The 23621-nt window shown below is 42.7% G+C and overlaps 1 protein-coding gene across 1 annotated transcript in view; it reads right to left on the reverse strand.

Moving 5' to 3' along the window:
• The window catches only part of Emc2 (ER membrane protein complex subunit 2), a 36887-nt gene extending 13630 nt beyond the window's left edge, over positions 1-23257 (reverse strand). Inside the window, exons 1-7 of the mRNA XM_004642239.2 lie at positions 23150-23257; positions 16901-17014; positions 16324-16388; positions 15870-15955; positions 13994-14051; positions 1975-2060; positions 1773-1832 (exon numbers count right to left, since the gene is read on the reverse strand). Of these exons, the coding sequence (XP_004642296.1) occupies positions 1773-1832; positions 1975-2060; positions 13994-14051; positions 15870-15955; positions 16324-16388; positions 16901-17014; positions 23150-23189 (509 nt within the window). The 5' untranslated portion in view covers positions 23190-23257. The remainder of the gene's footprint in view (positions 1-1772; positions 1833-1974; positions 2061-13993; positions 14052-15869; positions 15956-16323; positions 16389-16900; positions 17015-23149) is intronic.
• Positions 23258-23621: the final 364 nt, after the last annotated feature.

The raw sequence follows: 23621 nt of genomic DNA on the forward strand, positions 1-23621 counted from the left end.
GAACAGCCCCTGGGCCCACAGGGTAGCAGCCACAGCACTCCTAAGCCTAGGCCCCAGTGCCCTGCACCCTGCCCACAGCCTCGGCAGCCCGCCCATGCCAGCTTCACCCCTGCACCTCCAGTTGCAGGCTCTGTGTCCTACTACTGCATCCTGTACGACTCGGCATTGGTTCTTCACAGGCGACAGACATTTAGGAAGGGACCAAATCCACAAGTACCCAACTGTGTTACACGGCAGGGACTCATAAACATGTTCTTTTAACCAAAATGATGCTGAGATTCACATTTAGGCTAAAAACACATTCCTAGAGCTAGATGGCTTGAGAGCAGAGTGGTCCCGGCAGAGCACAGAGCAAGACAGCAGGGCAGGCAGGCACCGGTTGCTTCAGGGTGTGGGAGTGTGGGCATGTCTGGCTCGCTCGGTCTCTATGGTCTACTGGGCCTTCCAAATGTTCTGCTTTAGGTACGTAACTTAAAGTACCTTTGATTATTTGAAATGTTTTAAAATGCTCTTAGTTACAAAACCTTTAAAAATAAATTCTAAATGACTGCCACTTTAAAGAACAAAAGTAATATTAATTTCTTTATTGCACTCTGGATATCGTTTCATGTTATTCAAATATAAGCAGTATATACTGTCTCACAGGCCTAAGAGAACGAGCATGTGTACACGCATGTACATGGAAGCTGGCACACATCCACATGAAGCAGCACACGGGCTCCTGACCAGACTCCAACTGCCCAGGTACGGCAGAGACTTGAGGAATGGCTCAGGAAACAGAGCACATGTTTCGTTGTAAGAGAGCCAATACTTTTATCTTACTTTCACTCTTATTAAAATTATGGAAATAACTACCTCAATGTTTTTTATTTCACATTACACACACACACACACACACACACACACACACACACGCAGGCCTGGTAAAGGGCAACACAAAAATATCTTTATCCTACTTTATTTCCTGTGTCAGCTATTTATTTCCTGTGTAGCATGAGAACAAGGTTAACTTCATGCAAAAAGAAGAAAAAGTGCGTGAGAATCTGATTCTAGTCTTTCAAAAAGTGGGAACTAGAAACAATGTGATAGACTTCAGATTCACAAGAACTAAGGAGAAAAGCAAAGAAAACTGGCTCTGGGTGGAGGGGCGCTAATGCTGTGATATTAGAAAATGTGCACTAAGACTGCACTAATCCGCTCACACTGGGATTTCCTCCTGTCACTACAGCAATAAAAAGCCAACAAAAACATTAAATATCCAATAAGCAAGTTCCTATAGCATTCAACATTCTTGATTATTCTTGGTTTTTAACCCAGGCAACAGAATGCTTTTACTCTGGAAGGGCTGATTCTCTTAGTATTAAGGCTAATAAGTGCATACAATTGACAGAAGTTTTAAACAGCAGGGAGTACAATACTCTTTGTGTATAAGAACAATCTATAGTCTAAAAATGCACTATTTTGAATCATCAAAAATAACCTTCACTTCACAAATACGGGCCTTTCAATTTTCAAAGAATGCTATCTGTATTTAAAAGGAAAACTTTCTTCCCAAAGGAAAATAACTTAGCAAAACCCAAATGAGCAAGCTAATTCTCTATTCACGTTACAACTGACAACTCATGGATTCTTTTCGCTTGCTGCTTTATTTTGCTTCTCACTTAAAATGGCAGGCAACTCACACCTTCTTGATACTCTGCAAACCACTCTGCCCTCTCATTTTCTACTGAAGTAACTGCATCCTGCAGTTTCCTGTACATCTAACAACTTACTCGTGCTCATTGATATAGAGTTCTGCGAGCTCATGCCAGGCTTCCTGGTCACCAACAAACCTGGTGGGCGGAAGGAGAACAAAGTAAGCATGCGGGATTCCGTAAGTGGATAGCATGAGACAAACGGAAAATTAAATGCAAATTCCATTTTAATTAAAAAGACATATTAGAATGACAAAACAGTCTCCGTGTAAACACTCACTGCTCCAGATACTCGTTCAGCTCCCGAATGGCCTCCACATTCTTCCCCTGGGCTTTACGAATGGCAATCTTACGCTTTCTTGCAGCCTACGGGTTGACATTAATAAAGGATTAGTCCACATGATTCCCTGGGTTTTTGTAAGGGAGGTAATCTGACTGTGCAAATTATTATCTCAATGCCAGTGAAATCCCATTGTGGACGCCTGCTTAGTGAGAGTTTATAAACACTCCTCGACATCCCACTGGGGAGTTCAACAATCCCAACCCTCATGTTTGCTTCACTTTTGATGTATACAATACATGCATCGTTTCATCCAAACAAATAAGCACCCAGATTCTGATGATTACAAGCCAGCAGGGAACCCTAATCTCTATCCACCTAAAGTCCTTTCTGCTGCCTGATCCTCAAGATCCATATTTGAGAGCCAGAGGAAGAGTGAAAATTGGAAAAAATAAAGAATCTCACTAAGGCCACTGGATACAATCACACAAAGGCAGCTCCTGTAAACTTTTCATGATTTGAAGAGCACAATCTACCTATGTCTTTCACAAAAATAAGACAGGTCTTCAAAAAACTTTATAATAAACGAATTCTTAAAATTTGCATTTTAAAGTTTAAAAAAACGGCTAACATAAAAATCCATGCCTTTGATTTATGTTTGCAAATACGTACTGGATGCCTATCATTTGTCAGTCCCTGTGCCAGACAATGAAAATGAAACGTAGACCACTTCACTTCTCATGGGATGCAGATCTGGGAGAAAGACCTGCTCCACGGAGGGGTGTGCACGAGGTCCTGTGAGCCGTGATGAAGCTGTACAAGCTGTCACCACTGAGGACAGGCCAAATGGCTGCAGCAGAGCACACAGGATGGACAGGAAGAAGCGGCCACCAACTAACCAGTTACACTGGGACAGAGCTCTGCTAAGAGCAGGACACTGAGGAGCAGACAGGGGGCCAGGGAGGCCCCGACCTGGAAGCAGCACAGGTGCGAGGCTGGGAGTGCAAGCGTGAGCCCTGAGCACCCCGCTGGCCATCTGACTCGGACGCAGAAGGACAGACACAAACATGAGGGCTACAGAAATTGTGACGTGTAGCAGCTTCCTGCTGCTTTCTGTCACGCCAAGAGAAGAAATCTGGGCCGGAGCTCTCTGGAAGGGAAGGAGCTGCACATCTCTGGGCAGCTTCCAGGTCCAGCTCTGGGACCAAGAGACTGACGAGGCCAGGAACAGTGCTCATAATGCTGGCCGTATCTGGTAATAAATGGCGTGTCTAAAGGCATGTATGTCTTGATTCTGAGGCTTGGGCCAAAAGTCTAGCACAACGACTGCCACACAACACAGGCAAATATTCTGGGGCTAATTTTACTACATAAAGCAATGAAAGCACCACAATAAATGTAAGGTTCATAAAGTTTCAAGAATCCACCAGTTAAGTAAAGGCTAAAGCTCTGAAATCTTGACACCAGGGGGAGAACATGACTGAAATGAGACCCACAGCTGGGAGGTGGCTGTTGAGGTGGTGCACTCCTGCAATCTCAGCATTTTGGAAGGCTAAGGCAGGAGGATGAAAGCTCAAGCCCAGACCAGCCACCTCAGTGGTTTAGTGAGAACCTGTCTCAAAATAAACACGAAAATGGGCTGGGCTGTAGTTCAGCAGGAAGGTCCTCAGATCAGTACCAAAAAGGAAATCTTTTCTCAAATCTTCATGAACAAAGAATATTTTGTAAACAGAAACTGATTTATTTGGGGAGAGGTAAAAGCTGATCTCACTAATCCTGAATCATTTAAAACATAATTTATTCCTTTTATTTTTCACAACACCATGCCCTCCAGACAAAGTATGCTGGAACGAAAGGAGTCTAGGTTCTTATCTCAGTTACTCTTCTTTCGTTGCTGGGACAAATATCCAACACCCAAAATGAAGGAAGGAAAGGTTTATTTATTTAGCTCACAGTCAGTGGAGGTTTCAATGAATACTTAGCTGACTCCAAGGCAGCGTGGACATGGCAGAGAGCAACTGTTCATGGCTGCAGGGGCAAAGAACAGAGAGTAGAGGGGAGCGGTAGCAGCTCAGGCAGCTAGCTAGCCTCTCTCCCTCTCCTCACATCGTAATGCAAAGTACCTGTCCCAGGGCAGGTGCAACATCCATACCCACAATAATCAATTGCTAACTCCAGAAGCCACCCCACGACTGCATGAGGATTTGGGGGGACAACTAGACACAAACCGTAAGAGTTGTGAAATAAAAGACAGGGAACTTCTGGGTGTGATGGTGCAGGTCTGAGGATGGTTAGGAGACCCATCTCAAAATGTAACCTGCATAAAGGCCTCAGAGGCCCTGTGGGAGTCCAGGGTTCAGTCTCCAGCACAGAGAAAAATGAAGAAATGGAACCAAAGCCTTGCCACTCACACTGCCCAACTATGTCAGTCACTCCCACCTCTGGTGTCAACTCAAAGTGACCAAGCAGGCAGCAAGCATACAGGGGTTTAAGTAAACTGTGGTTTCCTCTGACCTTTAGTTCAAGCCTGTCATGCTAGGCCATAAAGTCTGGAAAGCACTGGCAGACTCGGCTATCCTTAATTACTTATGTGTTGTCCCAATCCTTATGGGATTTTCAGTACCTATATAAATGATGGGAAAACTTGCTGAGAACACTGCATTCAAATGCCACCAATCAAACAAGAAGCCAGAAAATAAACACAGGCAGCAAGGAATACAGCTACAGCCTCAGGGACCCCAGGGAGCAGACAGCACTAGGTCCTATATGATCTGCAGGATGGCACCAAGACACCTGTCCCTGTTCCAGCCCTGACCCGCACCACTCTACAGAACTCAGCCCTGTTCCACCCATAACTCCTGCGGGACACAGGATGAAATCTGGCTTGACTGACTTAGTGGCACTAGGAAGGGACCTCGGGACCTTCACAATGAGCCAGCTCTCCAGCCTTTCTCATTTATGTCTTTTTACTTTGAGATAGGTTCTCACTAAGTAACTAATTGGCCAGGCTGGGCTTGAACTTATGATCCTCCTCCCCCAGCCTCCCAGAGTGCTGGAATCACAGGTGTGCACCACTACACTCAGCTTCATGACTGTTTGAAATGTGCATTAAGTAGGGACCTTCAATCTGGCCAAAATAGTGATAGGGTTTTTTTTACAATGGGTTTGCAGGAGAAAGCACAGGTATAATGCAAATCACCACTAAACCACAGCCAATATCAGTATCGTTGTCACTGGACTCATGGACTTGGGCAGGCTCACCACTCCCAGCCATCTGACCTACAAATGAGGTGGCATGGACAGAAGGACCGCTGGAGGACCTGAGAAGGAGGTTGCTGAGATGGGGAAGGGCTCCTTCAAGCACACCCGAGCCTGGATAAACTGAATGCTGGGCTTAAGTGTGGCATCACCACAGATACCTCCCTTTGGAAATCTGAGACCAGAGACGGTTATGTGACTTCCACCAATGCTTAGGACCCAGAGACCTATCGAAAACATGCATATAGGTGCATCTCAGGCTGATTGTGTTATTGTGACTGTTTTATCTCTAAGGATGGGCAAACTTGTGAGTGTGCCCTTCTGGCTTACACACTAGGTGTGAAACAACACTGTTGGTGCTGACAGAATGGACTCCAAGGAGCGACCCTACAGAAGAGACAAGAGGAAGTGGTTAAGGAAGTCAGCAGCTACATTAAGAAAATCGGCTACAACCCTGAGATAGTAGTTCTGTGCTAATTTCTAGTTGGAATGGTGATAACATGCTGAAGCCAAGTGCTAATAATATGCCTTGGTTCGAGGGGTGGAAAATCACTCATAAAGATGGCAATGCCAGAGGATACTGGAGGCCATGTACTGGTTAAATGGCTGAGCATGAAGACGCCTCTGGCTGAGTTGGGGAAGCTCCTATTCCCAGGGCTCTTAAGTCAAGGTGAGACCACAGCTGAGGCTGCAGAGGGCACGGTCTGCTGACCTTCTCTATTCCCCAGCAATAAGGCTGCCCACCTCGGAGAACAAGCAGTCCCCTAGTTAGAAAAATCTACTGACTTTGTTTTTCAGGGGCCTAGTCATTTTCATGGGCTTTTGCCTCTGATGTGCCCTCTTCTTCCTGTACCCCCAAATTAGTGAAACCCAATAAATACAATGATCCAGAAGGGTCCTTTTTTCTATCCCAGAGTTTTTACTCTCACCTTCTGGAATCCCCTCCCCTGCAAAACCATACCACTTGTCTCTTTTTATTTAAGCCTTCACCATAACTGGAAGCTTTGGATTGCATCCTCCCAGCCACTCGCCCAACAGACAGGCGTCTGTGGCTGCCGCTGCAGGATGTCTACAGAACTGGTGGTGCTGGTGCTGTCCCCCAGGGCCCAGTGGAAAATGTTCTCGATCTTGGCACAGTGGCCACCTTTGCTCTAGTGGGCTCACAGCTGAAGTCAAGTCTGCTGAAATGCTCCATGAAGCTTCAAGTGAAGCTCTTCCTGGGGACAAAGTAGGCTTCAATGTCAAGAACGTGTCTGTCAAAGACATTCATCATGGCAATGTTGCTGGTGACAACAAAAATGAGTCAGCAATGGAAGCAGCTGTCTCCCTGCTCAGGTGATCATCCTGAATCACCCTGGCCAGCTTGGTCCGGGTTGTGCCTATGCTGACTGTCACACAGCTGACTTGCTTGCAAGTTTACTGAGCTGAAAAAAAAGACTGCTTGCCAGTCTAGTGAGAAGCAGCAAGAGAGCCCCAAATTCTTGAAATCTGGTGACACTACCCTCACTGACAGGACTCAGGGAGGGCCAGTGTGTAGTAAGGGCTTCTTTGTCTAACCTCCTCTGGGCTCTCGTGTTGTTCTCAGTATGACTCAAACAGCTGCTGTGCTGTCATCAAAGCAATGGACAAGCAGGCTGCTGGAAATGGCAAGGTCACCAGGTCTGCCCAGAACCCAGAATCTTATTAACCCCAACACCTACCACCCCATCTTGATTCAGAGGCAACAGACCAGTCTCAGAACTATTTCACAGAGAAAGACTGGTTAGTGAGAATAATACATCATAAAGAAGGAAAGGAAAATGTTTTGTGGACCGTGTGTATGTGTGTGTGTAGCAGTTTTAAGTCACTAGTTTTAAAATCAATACTTTCATCCTTTAATCTTTTTAAAGAGAATAAAGAATAGTAAAAAAATTAGAAACAATACAGAATTTCACTAAACAAAAGAAATTCAACAATGATTGCTATATTGCATATAGCTGTTTAGATTACCAGATATAAGTATAGAAAATTGGTCAAGAAAAGTTATAATAAATTAAAAGAAGAAAAAATTTTCAGCACTAACTGCTCCTTTCACTAGACCAGCAGAAATCAGCAGTACAATTACCTAACCTGTCCTGTGTATACACCTATGTATTTCTTTTTCCTTTCCTTATTTTTCTCCTTTCTCTCATCCCAGTTGTTTCTTTTCTTTGAACCATTTATTTCTCTTTCACAGTATCTATTGTACCTTTCAGATTTTACATACTCTTTTAGGTTCTTGCACTAGCAAGACAAAATGTTTGCATGTACAGGTCTGACTTATTTCACTTGTAAGTATGGTTTCTATGTGTAACCATTTACCTATAAAAGCCTCGAGTTTACCTTTTTCTACAGCTAAGTAATACTGCACTGCATAAAAACCCAACTTTTTTATCTATGCCTCAGTTGGAGGGCTTCAGCTATGACAGACTGCACTACCACAAACACAGTGTGTACATGTCACTGTGATACATCGTTTCCAGTTCTTCTGGAAAAATAAGGGCAACAGCTGGCTTAAAAGTGACCTCCAACCCTAGTTTTCTGAGGAATCTCCACACTGACTGTACCAGCCTGCACTCCTACCAACAGTGGAGAAGGGTTCCTTTTTCCTCACAGTCCCTCCAGCATTTGTTACTGGCTCATTTCTTGATGATAGCCATTTTTCCTGGGTTGAGGTGGAATCTCAGGGTTGCTTTAATTTGCATTTCTCGAATGATCAATGCTATAAAATACTTTTTCACATATTTATTTACTGTTTGTATTTCTTTATCTGAGAAGTTACTCATCTCAGATGCTGATTCTTTGATTGGGTCTTTCAATTTTGGGGCCCTGATTTTTTTTTTTTTTAATTCTTTATGTGTTCTAGATAGAAGTCCTTTGAGGGACAGTTGGCTAAAACTTTCTCCCAATTGGTAAGGGTTTTTTTTGTTTTGTTTTGTTTTTTTTTAAACTCTGTCAGTGATTTCTTTTGGAAATAAGTTGACCAAAAATCTGTCACAGAATTTTGAGACCCATTAAAGCAAAAGTTTAATGAGAAAATCAAATGGGGTGACAGGGACATGATTTACCCTCCTGCCTGAAATAGCCAAAGATGACTAAATAAATTATGTAAGGTACAAGACATTAGTGCATGAGACCAGCAATCACTGGACCCCACATTTACTGCTATGCCTCACTGTCCCAGGAGCATCAACTCTGCTGGAAGAGGAAGAAACTCTGCCAAGCCTCTGTCCAGGGGAAGGCACCTGGGCGAGTCCAGGAGAACCCAACTTGTGGAGCTCTGAGTACAGCCAGCACCACGGAGGCTCCAGATGTCAGCCAGGCAGAGCAGGAAGAAAGCGCTGGGGAGAGCTGGCCAGCACTGAGGGAGACCAAGCTAAATAAAGTCTAAAATACTTAGCAGTTTTCATTCTACATTTCTTTTTTGTATTTTTTTTCTTGTAATCTATAAGAATATTCTACATTTCTGTAAATTTTCTTGTTTGGATCAATCTTCAAAAATTAAATCTTTTTTGTTTGTTTTTTGTATTTTAGGGAAGGATCTACAGGGTGTTCAGGGTCTCACCACTAGAATGGACTTATAGTGATCCGCCTGTTTACAGCCTCACAAGAGCTGGGATTACAGGCACGGGCCATCACGCCCAGTCTCAACTGCCATCTCAGCGTGCCCCGGGGGCAGTGCTGGCAATCTAAATCTTAAAAATGAAAATAGTTCTACATTTTATGAGTGGTGTTAGGCTTTCTGCATAATAGAATATAGCTTTAATATATGGATTAAATTTTCCATTATAAAACACGAAACTTCAGAAAGTATTTGATACAGAATTACTATAGGGCTGGGAAGACAGCTTGGTGATCTAAGCACCTCCTGGTAAGCGTAAGAACCTGGGTTTGATCCCCAGTACCACATGCTGTGTAGGCTCCAGAACCCTGGGTATACTGTGCCAGCCACAGAAATTGGGTGTGGTGGCACACACCTGTAATCCCTGCACTGGGGAGGCTGAGACAGGAGAACCACTAAGAATCGGAGCTATATAGCAAGACCCTGTACCAAATAAATAAATAAAATAGAAATAAGTAGAATTACTATAAAAGAAAAGCCATTTAAAAATCTTGTCTTGCTGTTTACTTTGAAATATCTAAATTTTAAAATCAATAGAACGTACTATGTATCATATATAAAATAGCTATGTGCACATGCACACACACACCTGCACATGGCACACCCAAGGCCTAGTCATCAGTCCTTCCCCACATGACCACGTGAGCAGGAGGAGGTGTGCAGTGCAGGAGAATGCAGGGTGAGTGCAGCCTCTCACTCTGCAGACAGCCGAGGCCTTGCATGGGCAGCATATCCTAGGCTCCTGAACAAGGCCTGTTTCTTTTCTGCCCATTTTGTATTCATACGATGTCTAACCCACAGTTCTGAGGTTCATCTCCCAAGAGCCACACAAAAGCCTGGGTTCCCAATAATTACCAAGCAACCAGAAAATGGTTCACAAAGGCTTCTGTTGGCTTTTGGATCTTACCAGAACATAAAAAAAGATTTCTTACAAAGACCAATTTCTTTCTATCACAGCTTTTCTAAGCAAAACATTCTATAAAAAATGCTGCTTAGGAGATGTGACAAGATACACAAGTTACTTGTCTTCACACACTGGGACAAAGGCCAGGACAGACTGCTCAGTGACCAAGTTGAAATCATGCACATCCTGCAGAAGGTGGCAGACTAAAATTTGAAAGGTCACACTCCTCTAAGTTTTCTAGTCAAAAATAAATACACTAGTGCCAAGCAAGCAATCAACAAGGGCATATATAACATGTCTCAAGCTTTTAAAGACCACAAATAATCTTCATCTAATGGCTATGTGCCTTCCACATTACATAAAAGTGAGCTAGTCAGCAATTTTCCCTGAAAGATAATATAACACTTTTGAAAATAGAGGACTTGTAGAGAGATGCTTCCTAGGAAGGACTGAAGGATTGAGGTCTCCCTGCAAATCACGACCAGAACCCCCCAACTCAAGGTTTGAGAACCCTGAATGCAGCAGACAGGTACAAATGGCATTTTAAAAGCATTCACTCCTGACACAGAGCCACTTACATCCATCCACACCAACTATAACACCAAATACTGGATTTATCACAAGAAGGAATCCACAACTCATGGCAAAAATCTAATCTTGCTGATACAAAATCAAGGAAAGACAGAAATTATCCACTCCTTCTGAACACTTTGTTTAACAAGCATTCACCAGAAGACTACAATAGGCTATGTTTCATGCAAAAAGAGCCCAAAGGATGAAAAGTCTATCTCTATTTCAAAAGCAGGCAAAACAAAAACTGGCAGCAGGGTTAACTAAAAAGCCAAAGTTCACAGGGATCCTAGACCAGGACTTGTTTTTGACCATTTAATGATGACAATCTTCACTCAAGCAACCCTCTTCCCATACAGCAAGGTTTTGATTACTTGTGTACCATTGTGACAAAATATAATTTCATTCACCCCCTGCCCCTACAAATGCCACTCGTCCTAGTCTTAGGTCCCCATAACCTTGGGCCTGAAACAGAAAAGGCTCCAAATTACAAACTTTTCACCTCCTCACAGTACATCCAGTACTGCTGACACAGTATCTCTAAATATATCTTAGGGGAAACTCAGCCACCTTCTCTACCCACTAAGAAAGGAAAGAAAGCTCAGTAGTGTGTGTCCCAGATGCTCACAGATGTAGGCCTCCCACTGCAAGCAACCTGGCTCAGCACAGGACCTCAGAACAGATACAGAATTTTGCAGTGAAACAGGTGTCAAAGGAAGCAGTTGGAATGAAGAAATGCAAACAACTTCAGGAGCATATTAGAACTGTTCAATCAAATTATGGAAAAAAAAAAGAACTGTTCAATCATACTCAGAATGCATATAACAGGACATTTCTAACCAATTAAAATTGGCAAGAACTATAATTGAAAAGCTGATACTATGCCATGTGGGAGGATACAGGGAAAGGGGTGTTCTTATACACCATGCTGAGTAGTACAGATCAGTCAAAGGCCTTTGTGGAAAGAACCGTGGCAATATTTATCAAAATTTAAAATGCCTGGGCCTGATTTGGACATTCCACTTATAAATGCGCAACCCAAAGGACACCATGTGCACAGCACAAGGGGGCTCAAGGAGCTATGCACTGTCGGGACAGGGCTGCGGAGTCAGCAGTGCAGCGTCACATGGCTTTCGCAGGCAAGCAAAGGCTATGCTGCTGCACATGATCTCTAAGACACACTGCCACATGGATGATGCCACCTCGTGCACTTGCAACTGCTCTCCCTACCAAGACAATGACACAAACACACATACAACTGCTCGTATATGGAAAGAAAAATCTCTGCAAGAATATGGAAAAACAAGGGGCCGGGGAGATAGCTCGGTAGAATAAGTGCTTGTCTGGCACGCGCAAGGACCTGAGTTCAATCCCCAGTTCCGCAAAAAAAAAAAAAAAAGAATATAGAAAAACATTTACTAACACTTGATTAAGGCAAAGGGGATCTAAGCTCAGTGGTAAAAAGACTTTTTTTCTTTAAAACCACACATCATTTTCTATTATCTGAAACCTTAAGAGTATGCATTATTGTTCAAATTAATGTCTCGCATAACTTCCCTAAACAGATGGGGAGCAGGCACCGCATCGTACTAGTTCTTCCGGGGAACCCTCTGCCCTCCCCCCTCCCTAAGTGGGCAGCACTCCAGCTGTTCACTTGGAATCCAATGCTCCCCCACTGCAATTCCTTTAAGCCACACTCATTTTTCAAGGCCTGCAAGGCTCGAAGCTCTGCAGCAACCACCACAGAATCAGAAATGAATAAATTTTTTCAAGTCCACAACATGTTTGTGACATCACACCACCTCCTTCAAGGTGAAGGCCAGACAGACAGTCCACGACCCCTCCCTTCCACTCCAGCAGCGAACAGGCTGCAAACTCTACATGCATCTAAGGACAACACTGCGTGTGAGGAGGAAGAGCCCATCGGAACTTGAACAACTTCCTTTCTACAGCGGACACCTGGGTACAGAGGGGCACATGACAAACACGACCACCCCAGGCTCCTTCCAGACAACTTGAACAAGGCCTGAACTGCTCAATATTAACGTGACATCCTCTACTGTGCCCTCATTGGTTCTAACTCCCATGAGCTTTGTTTTCTCCCTCAATCCAATCCAAGTGGTCTCAAAGGATCAGGAACAGAAACAGGTATCCTCACTCAGAAACAAATATTTTGGAGGCTCACAAAAAACTGTCAATGTTTACAGAAGGAAAGGAGAGACTGAGCAAGGATTAGGTAATATCTGACCAAAGAATAATATTTTCGGTAGATAAAATTATTTATCTTGTTTAAAAATGTTTACCTAACATCAAAGGGACTTAGTTACTACCATTTCACATGTACTCCCTGAAAGAAATCATTCTGATCTCTCCTTCAGCCAGTCTTAAAAGTCATGAAAATCTGTAAACTATGGAAGATACCACCAACACAGAATCACATTCAATCACTTATGTCATATCCTGAAGAAGTGAAATGCTTTACTAAAAGTATCCTCAACTTCTAAAACATAAGTAAAATATGTGATTCTCAAATCCAAGAAAATTACTTAAATTAAAATGAATAAAAAATTTTTAAAAGAAAACTTATTAGTAATATAAACCTGATATGAGAAAAAAATATGAAACTCGAAAACTTTCAGAAACTTCATTTTGTTTCTGCCAAAACAATATATAGCTAAGTGGAAAGAGAAACAGGGTGAAGGGTTGTAACTGAAACAAATACACGAAAGATTCTTTAGGAAAAGACAAAAGATATGTTTTAAGAATCTTATTTAGTGGGCCAGCGAGATAGCTCAGCAGACTAAGCACTTGCTTTGGCAAGTACGGGGACCAGGGTTCGATCCCTGATCCCGCCTGTCACCTGGGCTTAGGGGCACATGCCTGTAATCCCAGTGCTGAAGAGGCTGAAAACAGGAGAATCACTATGAGTCTGAGCTGCATAGTGAGACCCTATAACAAATACATAAAATGAAAAGAATAAATAGAAAGAATCTTACTTAACTAAGATATGACAGTTAAGATTAGAACATTTAGGGCCAGCCAGATAGCTCAATGGATTACAGCACCTGCTTAAACAAACACAGGGGTCAGGGGTTCGATTCCTGTGCCGGTCCTGCCCCCGGGGTGTGCTGAGACAGCGAATGAGACAGGGCATAGTGGCGCTTGCCTATAATTCCAGCAGTTGGGAGGCTCAAAAACTGGCGGATCACTACAAGTCCAATCTGTGTAGTGAGACTCTGCAGACCCTGTACTAAATACATTTTTTAAAAATTAGAAAATTTATAATTTTTTCCAATGTTCACTCATTTTCATTAAGTCAAAAGAGTAACCACACAAATGGAAAATTAGTATTTCTTAACCTTCAATGCACTGTGAAAACACTGAGGTATGTGGGGTTTTTTGGAAGCATAGTTTACTATTTTTCAGTCTCAACAAACTTCTTTTCTGGTTAAACAGCATCTAGAAGTTAAACTTTCTTGGGGCGTCTTACATCTGTATAAAATACAGCATGGCCCATCATGAGCTACCTTCTAATGACAAGAGCATGAAGCCCAGTTCCATATGTAGCTTTCCATTGTCTTCTCAGGGAATTAATTCCACCTTTTAAATTAAACTTAAATCGTTTCCAGGACAATCTGCAAACTTACAGTGTTAGTTGGATCTTCCTGCAAAATTCGATCATACAGCTGTATAGCATCATCATACCTATTTAAAAAGAAACAGCAAAACTCCTTACCTTAAAAATGTAGTGATAAGCAGTAAGGACAGAAAAAGATTAACCTGGCAAGGCTTTAACTGCATCCAAAATCCCTACTTAAGTCTTTCTACGTCCATCAAATATTCACCACATTCTAAATTGTTTAAGGAAACACATCACATCAAGTACTTACCAAAGAATGTATCCCCCAAATATTAACTCAACGGGGCTAAATACAAAGGAATAAACTAGCAGCTACTCAAACCAGAGCCTGGAAGAGTGAGCACTGATGTATGTTAGGGCTTGAGTAGACAATTGCAGAAAGATGGGTAATGGAAACAGGCAGATGGAGCTCCCTTCTGCCTGCATTAATAAGTCTCGTATCACTGGCAATGCCAAACAGTATGCATATGTCTCCTGCTCTTGCTGCACAGACTATACTTGATGGTATTCTCATTACCTGGTATCAGTGATCTTCCTGACCTGCCAACACAAGCATAAATCTATTCTGTTGTTCCTTTTTATTTTGTTGGGGGCCTGCCCATTAGCTCAGCTGTTTAAGTGAGTGCTTAAATGAAGTAGTCAGGCTCAGGATGCTGTGGTTAGATCCCCAGATCCTCAAGCCTTGCCAGACTTGCCCTGAAGGCATCCTGAGCCAGCCAAAAAAAAAAAAAAAAAAAACCTTTTGGACCTTTTTATTTTGTTGTTAGGATATGTATTCCACTGTCTCCTTATGTTTTGCAGCTAGATATCCATAGCAGTACATCAGCTCAGCAGGGCTTTCCACTAGAACCTCCACTTTTCTCATTCTGTTTACATTCTGTTTGGCTGATGACAACCGAATATTCAACACAAAAAAACAGAAGTCATATTTGATCATTTGCCTTCACCCCTAAAATGGAACGGTGACCCCTTTTTGTGGCTCTCCATTTCTCCCATCCATCCTATTTGGCCACACTGCAGTTTGCAATGCTAGTCTCAAATGCTGCTTTCTTCCTGAGACTTCTGACTACACATCCTTGTTAAAATGTTCTAATGGACAAAGCCAACTGCTACTTTTCCTCCTAGTCTTAGGATGGATTCCCTGTGCCTCTCTGCAGTTCCTTAACAGGACAAATGAGGCCCTACACAGTCTGGCCCTCTCCTGTATCTCCAGCTGCATCCTCAGCCAACCCCTGCCACACTTCACTTTCTAGTCCAAGTGAACTCTAATTCACTTGGAGTTGTACACAGGTGTTTTGGGAATTACCATGGAAGAAGAGGAATAGGCCAAACAAGGCCTTGTCACTCTCAAATGGAACAGATTGTCTTTTCTCCTTTTCCCTTTCTGTGTGAAATGTATCCTTGTAAAGGGGGTTTAATTTTTGAAGGTTGAAAACTCCTGGGTTAGAGGAAGATGATACCTTCCATTTATTTTGTTTTGAATGTGTGTTTGTATATATCTCCCAAAACAATACTAAGAAGTTGGCAAATCTTTATTGCAAAGAACTGAAGCTAAAAAGGCTTAAAAGAATTTAAATAATTTGTTGAGCTTTTTCAAAAGCTAGAAAATGCAAGAACCAAGATTTGAAGCCTATTCTTATTCCAAAACATGATCTAATTTCATTGGGCCAGAGACAACAAAAGATAAGACTTCATGTCAAATCCTATTTCCTGGGAGAAACTGGCAAGATTTGTGCTGAAAAGCACTCTGACAACTATTTCAGAACTCAGCAACAAAAGACTGTGCACAATTACAAATGTGTCCTTGTGTCAGAAAACCTAAATAAAGATTCTACATTTATCATTTTTTAAATACAATCACACTGTTTGGTAGATTAGGTTACCTTTCCATGGCTTCAAATCTCATGCCTGTTAATCGCTTGACTCTGTGGCTGCCAGGGAACTGTCTTCTCAACTCCTGGAGACAAAACTGAAAAAATAACAGACAAAACAAAGAGCTGAAGATGAGTCATTACATTCTATATCCTAAGTGGGCCATAAAAAATGATCTATCTAGTTTTTACTGTGCCCTGAGGTTACTAGTGAGTCTCGTCTACTGTCTTTGATGGTTTTCATGTTTTGTTTTGTTTTCTGAAGGTTATTTTCTTTTCTGTGGTGGGGACTGAATCAATGCCTCAGGTGTGTTAAGCGAGTGTCCTGCCACCGCCACTCTCCATTTACTGTTAAGAATACACTCAAAGCTTGTCAGGGAAAGCACTCAACACAAGGCACACATCTCTCTGAAACATGTTTATTTATTTTTTATAAATCAAGTGAAATACAAAGTGTAATACCTACCAATGCCAGGTCATCCCGACCATAGTCCAGGGCTGCAATCATCACCTGCTCATATATAATCCAAACTACATATGGAAAGAGGAGAAATAATTGAATTTAACATTAAAAATTCCCCAAACAGAAATTAATAAATCTACTGATATTTTAGAAAACATTATCTATAACTCTAAATTAATTTATTACATTATTTCTAGAATTTAAAAAGTATATTTATACCTCTCAGCAATATAAAATGTTTTAAGAAGGTAAAAATAGCCAATTAGTATTTTTACTATTCTAAAAACTTCTCTATGAAATACATTTTGGCCAGATCAGAATGTCTTTATGAAACGCACTTTGGCAAGACATTTGGCAGCCTGTGAGCTTTAAAACAAAAATGCCTCTTTGATATCCTCTCTACACACAATTATAAATTCTCAAAAAAAAAGTTATCATTAAATTTTTTGAAACAAAATCACAGATAATGGTTTGACAGCAGAGAAAACATAATTGAAGACAGATTTAAAAACAATCAATGAAGAACCATAAATGAGCTAAGTGTTGAGCCTGAATGTAGTAAAGTAACTCAGGAACTCACTATCATCTCCAAGCTTAGATGCATACTCATTAATTAATTCTTCTCCAACTTCCACAATTTGTTCACTATTTCTTGAGTTTTCTTCTCTCCATTTTCTCATTTTATCTCTCATTTCTGAAAAAAATAAACAGGCAAGTTATTTATATGTGTGGACACAAATACACATACATGACAAATGTCAAAACATGACAACATATAAACTTCTGGTTAGTGAGTTTACGTATGTAAATAAGCAATTTCATTACAACATGGTATTCTGGTGAAACTGATAAAGTGGAAAATCAACTGATTAAGAGCAGCAGACCTTTTAGAAGACCAAAATGGCCCCCAGCCAGGGTTACTACTGCCCTAAAAAGCAGGGCAGGCTCAGTCTGCAACACACCCTGTGCTCCTCAGAAAGGGACAGGTCTCAACTTTATTTTCTACTTTGGGGGACAGAGGCTATTTTTAGAGTTTGATAAAAGCTAGGGACTGTTTCCCCAAAGTCCAGGAATGCATACAATTATATTCAGCTATGTCAAAGTATCCAAAGTGTTCCTAAAGTTCATTTAGTAATCCAAGAACATAAAATTTTTAAAATCAGAGTATCACATTTAGGCCATCAGGACTAAAGGGATTCAGCACAAACTTCCTTCATGAGTGCTATGCGAAAGAAGGAAGGAAGGAAGGAGAAAGGAAAAGGAAGGGGAAGGGGATAGAAAGGGAAGAAAGGAGAGAGAGAGAGGGAGGGAGGGAGGAGGGAAAGAGAATTAAAGGAAATATTTTTTATTGCACTTAGGACCTTGAACTTGCCAGGCAGGCTCTTAAACCACTGAGCTATCTCCCTGGCCTAATATTTTTTTATTGTATTGAAACAAAAAATAATGTAAGGATGCACAGCTTGAGGTACTATGTTTTAGCAGCAGAAATGGGCTAAGAAAAAAATTAACAGTATTATGAATGAAATACTTAAAACTAGCTAAGCTAATCCTTTCTTCCACAGTGTTACAGACTAAATGTTTAGTGTCCTCTAAAACTCCTATGTTGAATTCCCTAGCCTCTAGAATTTTCTGTCGCTTTAAACCACAGTCTATGGTATATTTATCATGGTGGCAGGAACTGAGACACACAGTTAAGGTAGGATTAACTGTCCAACTCCCCATATGCATGTTTTATTTTTTCATCCATCTGAAAATCTTGAAGTACAACCTTCATTCTTCTTGCTGAATATTTGTCGAACAGTTAAAATGAACTATGAGCCTAAGAAAACTTATAGGAGAAGCACATGAGATCTTTCACTACTACTGAGTTCCTACAGTTTGAAACCTACCAAAAAAAAAAAAAAAAAAGAAAAGAAAAACCTCACATGATGAAAACAGACACTGAGTAACCACTAAGAAAGGACAAGAGCGAGATGGGTCTGCTGGAGAATCGATGGGTCTGCTGGAGAATCGTCAAAGCACCTTGGCTAGAAGCATGGACAGCCCAGGACTGACTAAGCTCCATTCAAGCAGGCAGGTAGACAGAAACAAAGCCCAGCCCACAATGCTAGTGTACACTGCACAACACGCAGCGCTTCCGGTTTGTGCTGACGCCAATCTTGGTGACTATCAGGGGCTATCTCTGGCCATTTCTCCTTCCCTAGACCACCTATCTCACACCCAGCTTCAGTCTTCCCTCCTAAGAATGGACCCCCAAGGCCAGGACTCCTCCTCTTAGATAATGCAAAGTGCTATAGAAGTCTGAATTTCTAGGAAAATAACTGATAACTATTTCAGCCTCTGGCAGTAGATAAAAGTTTTTTTTCTGGCACTTCTTCAAAGCTGTCCAAAACTGTCATTTTACCCTAAGTGCCCCACAAAGGCACACTCCTCAAAGTCACACCCACTTTGTTACAACTATGAGGGGGCTGCTCAGTGCTGTCTCAGGCTCCTTCCTACCACTGTGTGAGCTCTGTGATGACCTAAAGTTCCAAGGGCAGGCGGTGGCTGGGGAGATCCCATTCCTCCCAGGAGACCAGGAATCACCGTGGGGGACAGCTGTAGGGTTGCAAGCTACCACCCACTCTGCTGAGCCCTTCTGCCCAAACACCTTCCTGCCTCTATGCCTACAGCAATCCACTGTCCTGTATATGCTCAAGTGCCACTAGAGGCACTCCTCTGAACCCATACACTCCTTTTCAAAGGCTGATACCTGTAGGATAATACATTTTAAATTATTCACAGACCATAAACTTGTCTAGTCAGACTGGCTGCAGAATACTGGACATAGTCATTCCTGAAGAAAAGGCCACTTAATTTGAAAAAGTATTACTTTATCTTAATGTACAGAGAACTCCAGCACAAGTGTTCTTCAAACTGTATACTGCAATCCATCAGTGCAAATGAATTTAGTGTATTTCTTCCAGCAGTTGGGAGAAAAACAAAACAATAAGTAGAAGAGAATGCACTGCTCAAACATGCCTTTAAAGCAAAACTCGAGTTTTAATTTATTACTCGAATACTCATGTACATGTATGACTACTTGAGCATGAGTTAATTTGCAAAACATGTATTTCCTACTGTGGATTATGGCTATACAGTTTTTTAAGAAAGAGTATACAGTGGTACCTTGGTCCATGAACTCACTTTGTTTTGCACTTTTGGGGAACATGGGTTTATATGGGGAAGATGGCTTTGGCTGTGCTTGTCACCTGATGTAGAGTTGAGAACAGAAGCAAAATTCTGCCCAACGCTTTTGTTTGTGAACTGAATTATTTGCAAACAGAAGCACTCACAAACCAAGGTATTATTACTGCACCTTTTAAAGCATAATTTATACAAACAGGTTTGTATTTTAAAGGATAAACAGGAGATGTCTTATGAGAGAAGAGAGACAAAGATGCCATCGATTTGCCTAGGAAAGTGATGGTGGGCCTACAGCACACGTGCTGCAGTGGGCTGTTTGTATCAGTGAAAGCTCTAACTGGTGTGCTGGATACAGCAGACAGAAGGACAATGAAGAGTTCAGTTTGCAGTTTTTCTGGAACATCAAGGGGACATGTTCTGTAGAAAACTGTAAATAAGAACTTTCCATTTGGAACTGAAATCCCAGGATCTGTTCTGTGAAATACACATGGGACTATGAGTGTCTTGTTCAACTCTATCCTCAAGAACTGCAATAGTATCTAGTGCAAAGTACTGATACAGGCCAATATTTATACCTAGACATAGATTAAAGGTATTCTTAACCATTTTTAGACTTCTTTCATGCTGATGAGATACTATAATCATTTTTCCTCCAAAAACTGGCACTCTGAATGCACAATAAAGTTTGCACATAATTTCATAGACCACTTAATATTTACGCCTGCATAAGATAGAAAACTGCTGGTTTCAGATTTAATAATAAGATAATACATTAAGAAGAAAGGTAAGGAGCTCACACAAAATAATTATACCAAAATATAAAGAGCAAATGTATGTGGAAAATTCGGCAAAGAAAGACAATGGTGAAAGAATGTTATTAAGAAACCAAAGAAAGTTTTCTAGGAGTAACCTACAATTACAAATTAGCAAGATGTACAAAACACAACCACTGTCATTGGCTTTAGGTTTCCCTGAAGATCTTAAAAGAAAGTTAGGACATCTTCAAGTAACCAAGTTGTAGTTCTTGAAGAACTAAAAAAAAGTAAGCAGGGCCAGTGGGCAAAAACAAAACTCTCCCAAATACTATGTTTAAAAAAAAAAAAAGTAATGCCTATTAAGTCAGGCATTGAGCTAAGTGTCCTACCCACGTCCTGACTAAATACATATTCTCAAAAAACTTGAGGGCCAGAGAGATAACTCAGCAGACTAAGTGCCTGCTTAGGTAAGCACCAGGTAGCACTGGCCCTGACCCCTGGGTGCGCTAAACTGCATGAGTGCAGGAGTGGTGGCACAAGCCTGTAATCTCAGTGCTGAGGAAGCTGAAAACAGAAGGATCACTATGAGTCTGAGTTGCATAGTGAGACCATGCACAAAATACAAAAACAAAAATAAAAAAAAAAAACCTGACTACTCTCTTTACTCATCTACCTGACAGATGATCTCTATAGGCTAAACATGTATTTTACTTCTTCTGTAGAGCCTGTTATGAACTTAGTGTGTCAGACTTACTAGATAAGAGTTTTAAATAGGTAATGAATTTTCCTATCCCAAGAATTATAGCACTCTTTGAAATACCCAATTCATGATCTTACTCAGTGGAATCCTTAAGGACACAGCTCTGATCCGGCTCCTCGCAATCCTAAATGCAACCCCAGCTAGGTCTTCCAGTGCCCTCTTTACCCTAAGCTAGCAGGTGATTCTAGAAGAATCTACGATACTCTTCTCTTACAATAGAATTCTGACTCTAGACAGATCTACACATTTTACAAATAAGCAAACTATTCTATTAGTTATCTAAGTTCACCTAAGTGACATTAGAAATATTTCAAAACTAAAACTTGAAAAATGATTTAGACTTGTACACCTTGTTCTGACAATTTGCTAGTGTTTATTATGAATCCTGTTAACAATTCATTCAGTTCCTCCCATGTGTCAGGCACCAATGTGAGATGTGAGCAAAACAAGCTGCTTCCCTGTCATTCTAGGAGAAACAAGATTTTACCACAGGTTTGTGTAATGTTTCAGTAGTATGGGAACACAAAATCTAGAGGTTGGTGTTGCTTTTGTTTTTTTGGAATGTTTTCCTTTTCTTTTTAAATTTTGGTGAAGAGATAGAGAATGAATGGTGAGGAGTATGACTCAGGAATGGTGAAGTTTAATGGGGGTAGAATAAGGGCCAAAGGAAATAGCACCCCGGGAGAAGGAACACTAGGTCCCCAGACCACCATTTAGAGAATGAAGAGGTCAGCACAGCCAGCAGGAGGGAGCAGGGGGACAGCTGAGGGAAGGCAAGAGCCAGGTCAGAAGGGCAAGGACCTACCCTTTTACCTAGCACCTTACCAAGCACTTCGACAGGGCTTCTCTCTTGCTCCTCCAAAAAACTATGAAGCAGTTTTTATTATTCTAAACCAAATGACTTAATCTTCCTTAGAACAACCACAAGGTAGATCCAAGCCACTTAACTAAATCACCTTGTCTGCTGACAGTTACACCCCTAGCTGTGCTACTACTATGATTAGAAAACATGTACAAATCCTCACTTTCATAATGCTACTTTTGACAAGATAATTACTAAAAAGCACAACTACCTATCGACCTACCATCTTGCTAAAGACATACTCTGACACAGCCTTTAAAACTATGGGTTATAGGTTTGTCTTCTTCAGTAAGGCCACGACCTCCTTGATAGTGGCGAATGTATACTTAACTTGATATATGAATGATTCAGCACTAAGCACTTATGGCTGTTAACAAAATGGATTCCCCCCCCGCCAATAAAAAGAGAACTGTTTGTCTGGCACGTTCAAGGGCTCAGAACCAATATACTAGTGAATTCAGTTTCAGTACAAAGGAATTTTGTCTTTCATGTGCTTAGAAGTTTATGATACTGTGCACACTTGACTAACTCACAAAGGAAGTGAAAATACAACTTGCAGTCCACATGGTACTAGGCTGTTACCTGTAAATACCCCACCAAGGCACTCATTCAACATATGAGCTACTAGAGTAGACAGCCCTGTGCCGAATGCTGGGAAAGTGTATTTCAAGAACACCAATTTCAGCCTTCATTGAAAATGAAGTCCCATCTCGCAGGCACCAAAGATTCTGAAAAGTCTTTCTAGAATAGCCCAACTGTTAGCTGTTTCTAGATCTGAAGAACATACTCCCGTCTGAATCAAGCAGAGTCAAGACTCTCGGGTGACACGTGTGCCTCTCGGAAAGGGACTCGGTGCGGTGCGGGAGGCCGGGGCGAGGGGCTGCGCAGCCGAGCCGGGCCTCAGGGGACCGAGGCACTGTGGGGGCGTCCCGCACGGCGCTCCGGGCTCGCAGGCCGAGCGTCGGCCCCTGCTCCGCCTCCACGCCCGCGGCCCGGGTGGGGTCCTCGTCCCCCAGAAGCGGCCAAGCCGGCCTGGCTCCACAACAGCCGCAGAAGCCACAGCGCGGGCCCGGCCTGCGAGAGCGGCGGCGGCACGGGCTCCGGCGCGCAGACGCGCTGCTGATCCGGGCGGCCCGAAGCTGCTCTCCGGCCCCGGCCGCTAGCGGGCGCCCACGGCAGAAGACAACCGCAGAGCCAGCGCCCAGGGCACTGGGCTTTCCGAGCCGTTTCAAGGCTCCGTCCTTCCGCGCGCCCGCCCAATCTTACCTTCCCAGGTGACATCGTACAACTCTGAGACCTTCGCCATTTTCCCGGAACCGTGAGGCACCGCGCTGAGGGGCTGGGCGACGCGGTCACATGACGTAGCCGGGACGGGCTAATGACGAAGCTACTCCTTATTGGTCAAATGGGAGGGGGCGGTGTGCGCTGCGCACGTGCGAGGGGCTAAACAGCTAGGACGGGGAGGGGGTGGAGCCGAGGAGCCGGCTGTGCTGGCGGGGCCGGGGCGGGGCGTGGAGGTGGGGCAGGGGCGGGGGCAATGGCATGGGCGGGGGCGGGGCCTGGGCGGGGGGGCCTACCGACGCTCGGGGCCCTGCGCCTGCCTAGCTCGGCCGGGTAGTCCAGCCAGCTGTCCTCCGCGGCTCTCGCTGCGCTGCGAGGTCTGAGTCCACCGAGCTGGGGGAGTGCAGCGGATCAGATTGTTCGCCCTGAGCCTGAGCCACCTTGCTGCACCTCCGGC

The sequence above is a fragment of the Octodon degus genome, unplaced genomic scaffold (assembly GCF_000260255.1).
Source record: "Octodon degus isolate 3935 unplaced genomic scaffold, OctDeg1.0 scaffold00148, whole genome shotgun sequence".
Classification (NCBI taxonomy): Eukaryota; Metazoa; Chordata; class Mammalia; order Rodentia; family Octodontidae; genus Octodon; species Octodon degus.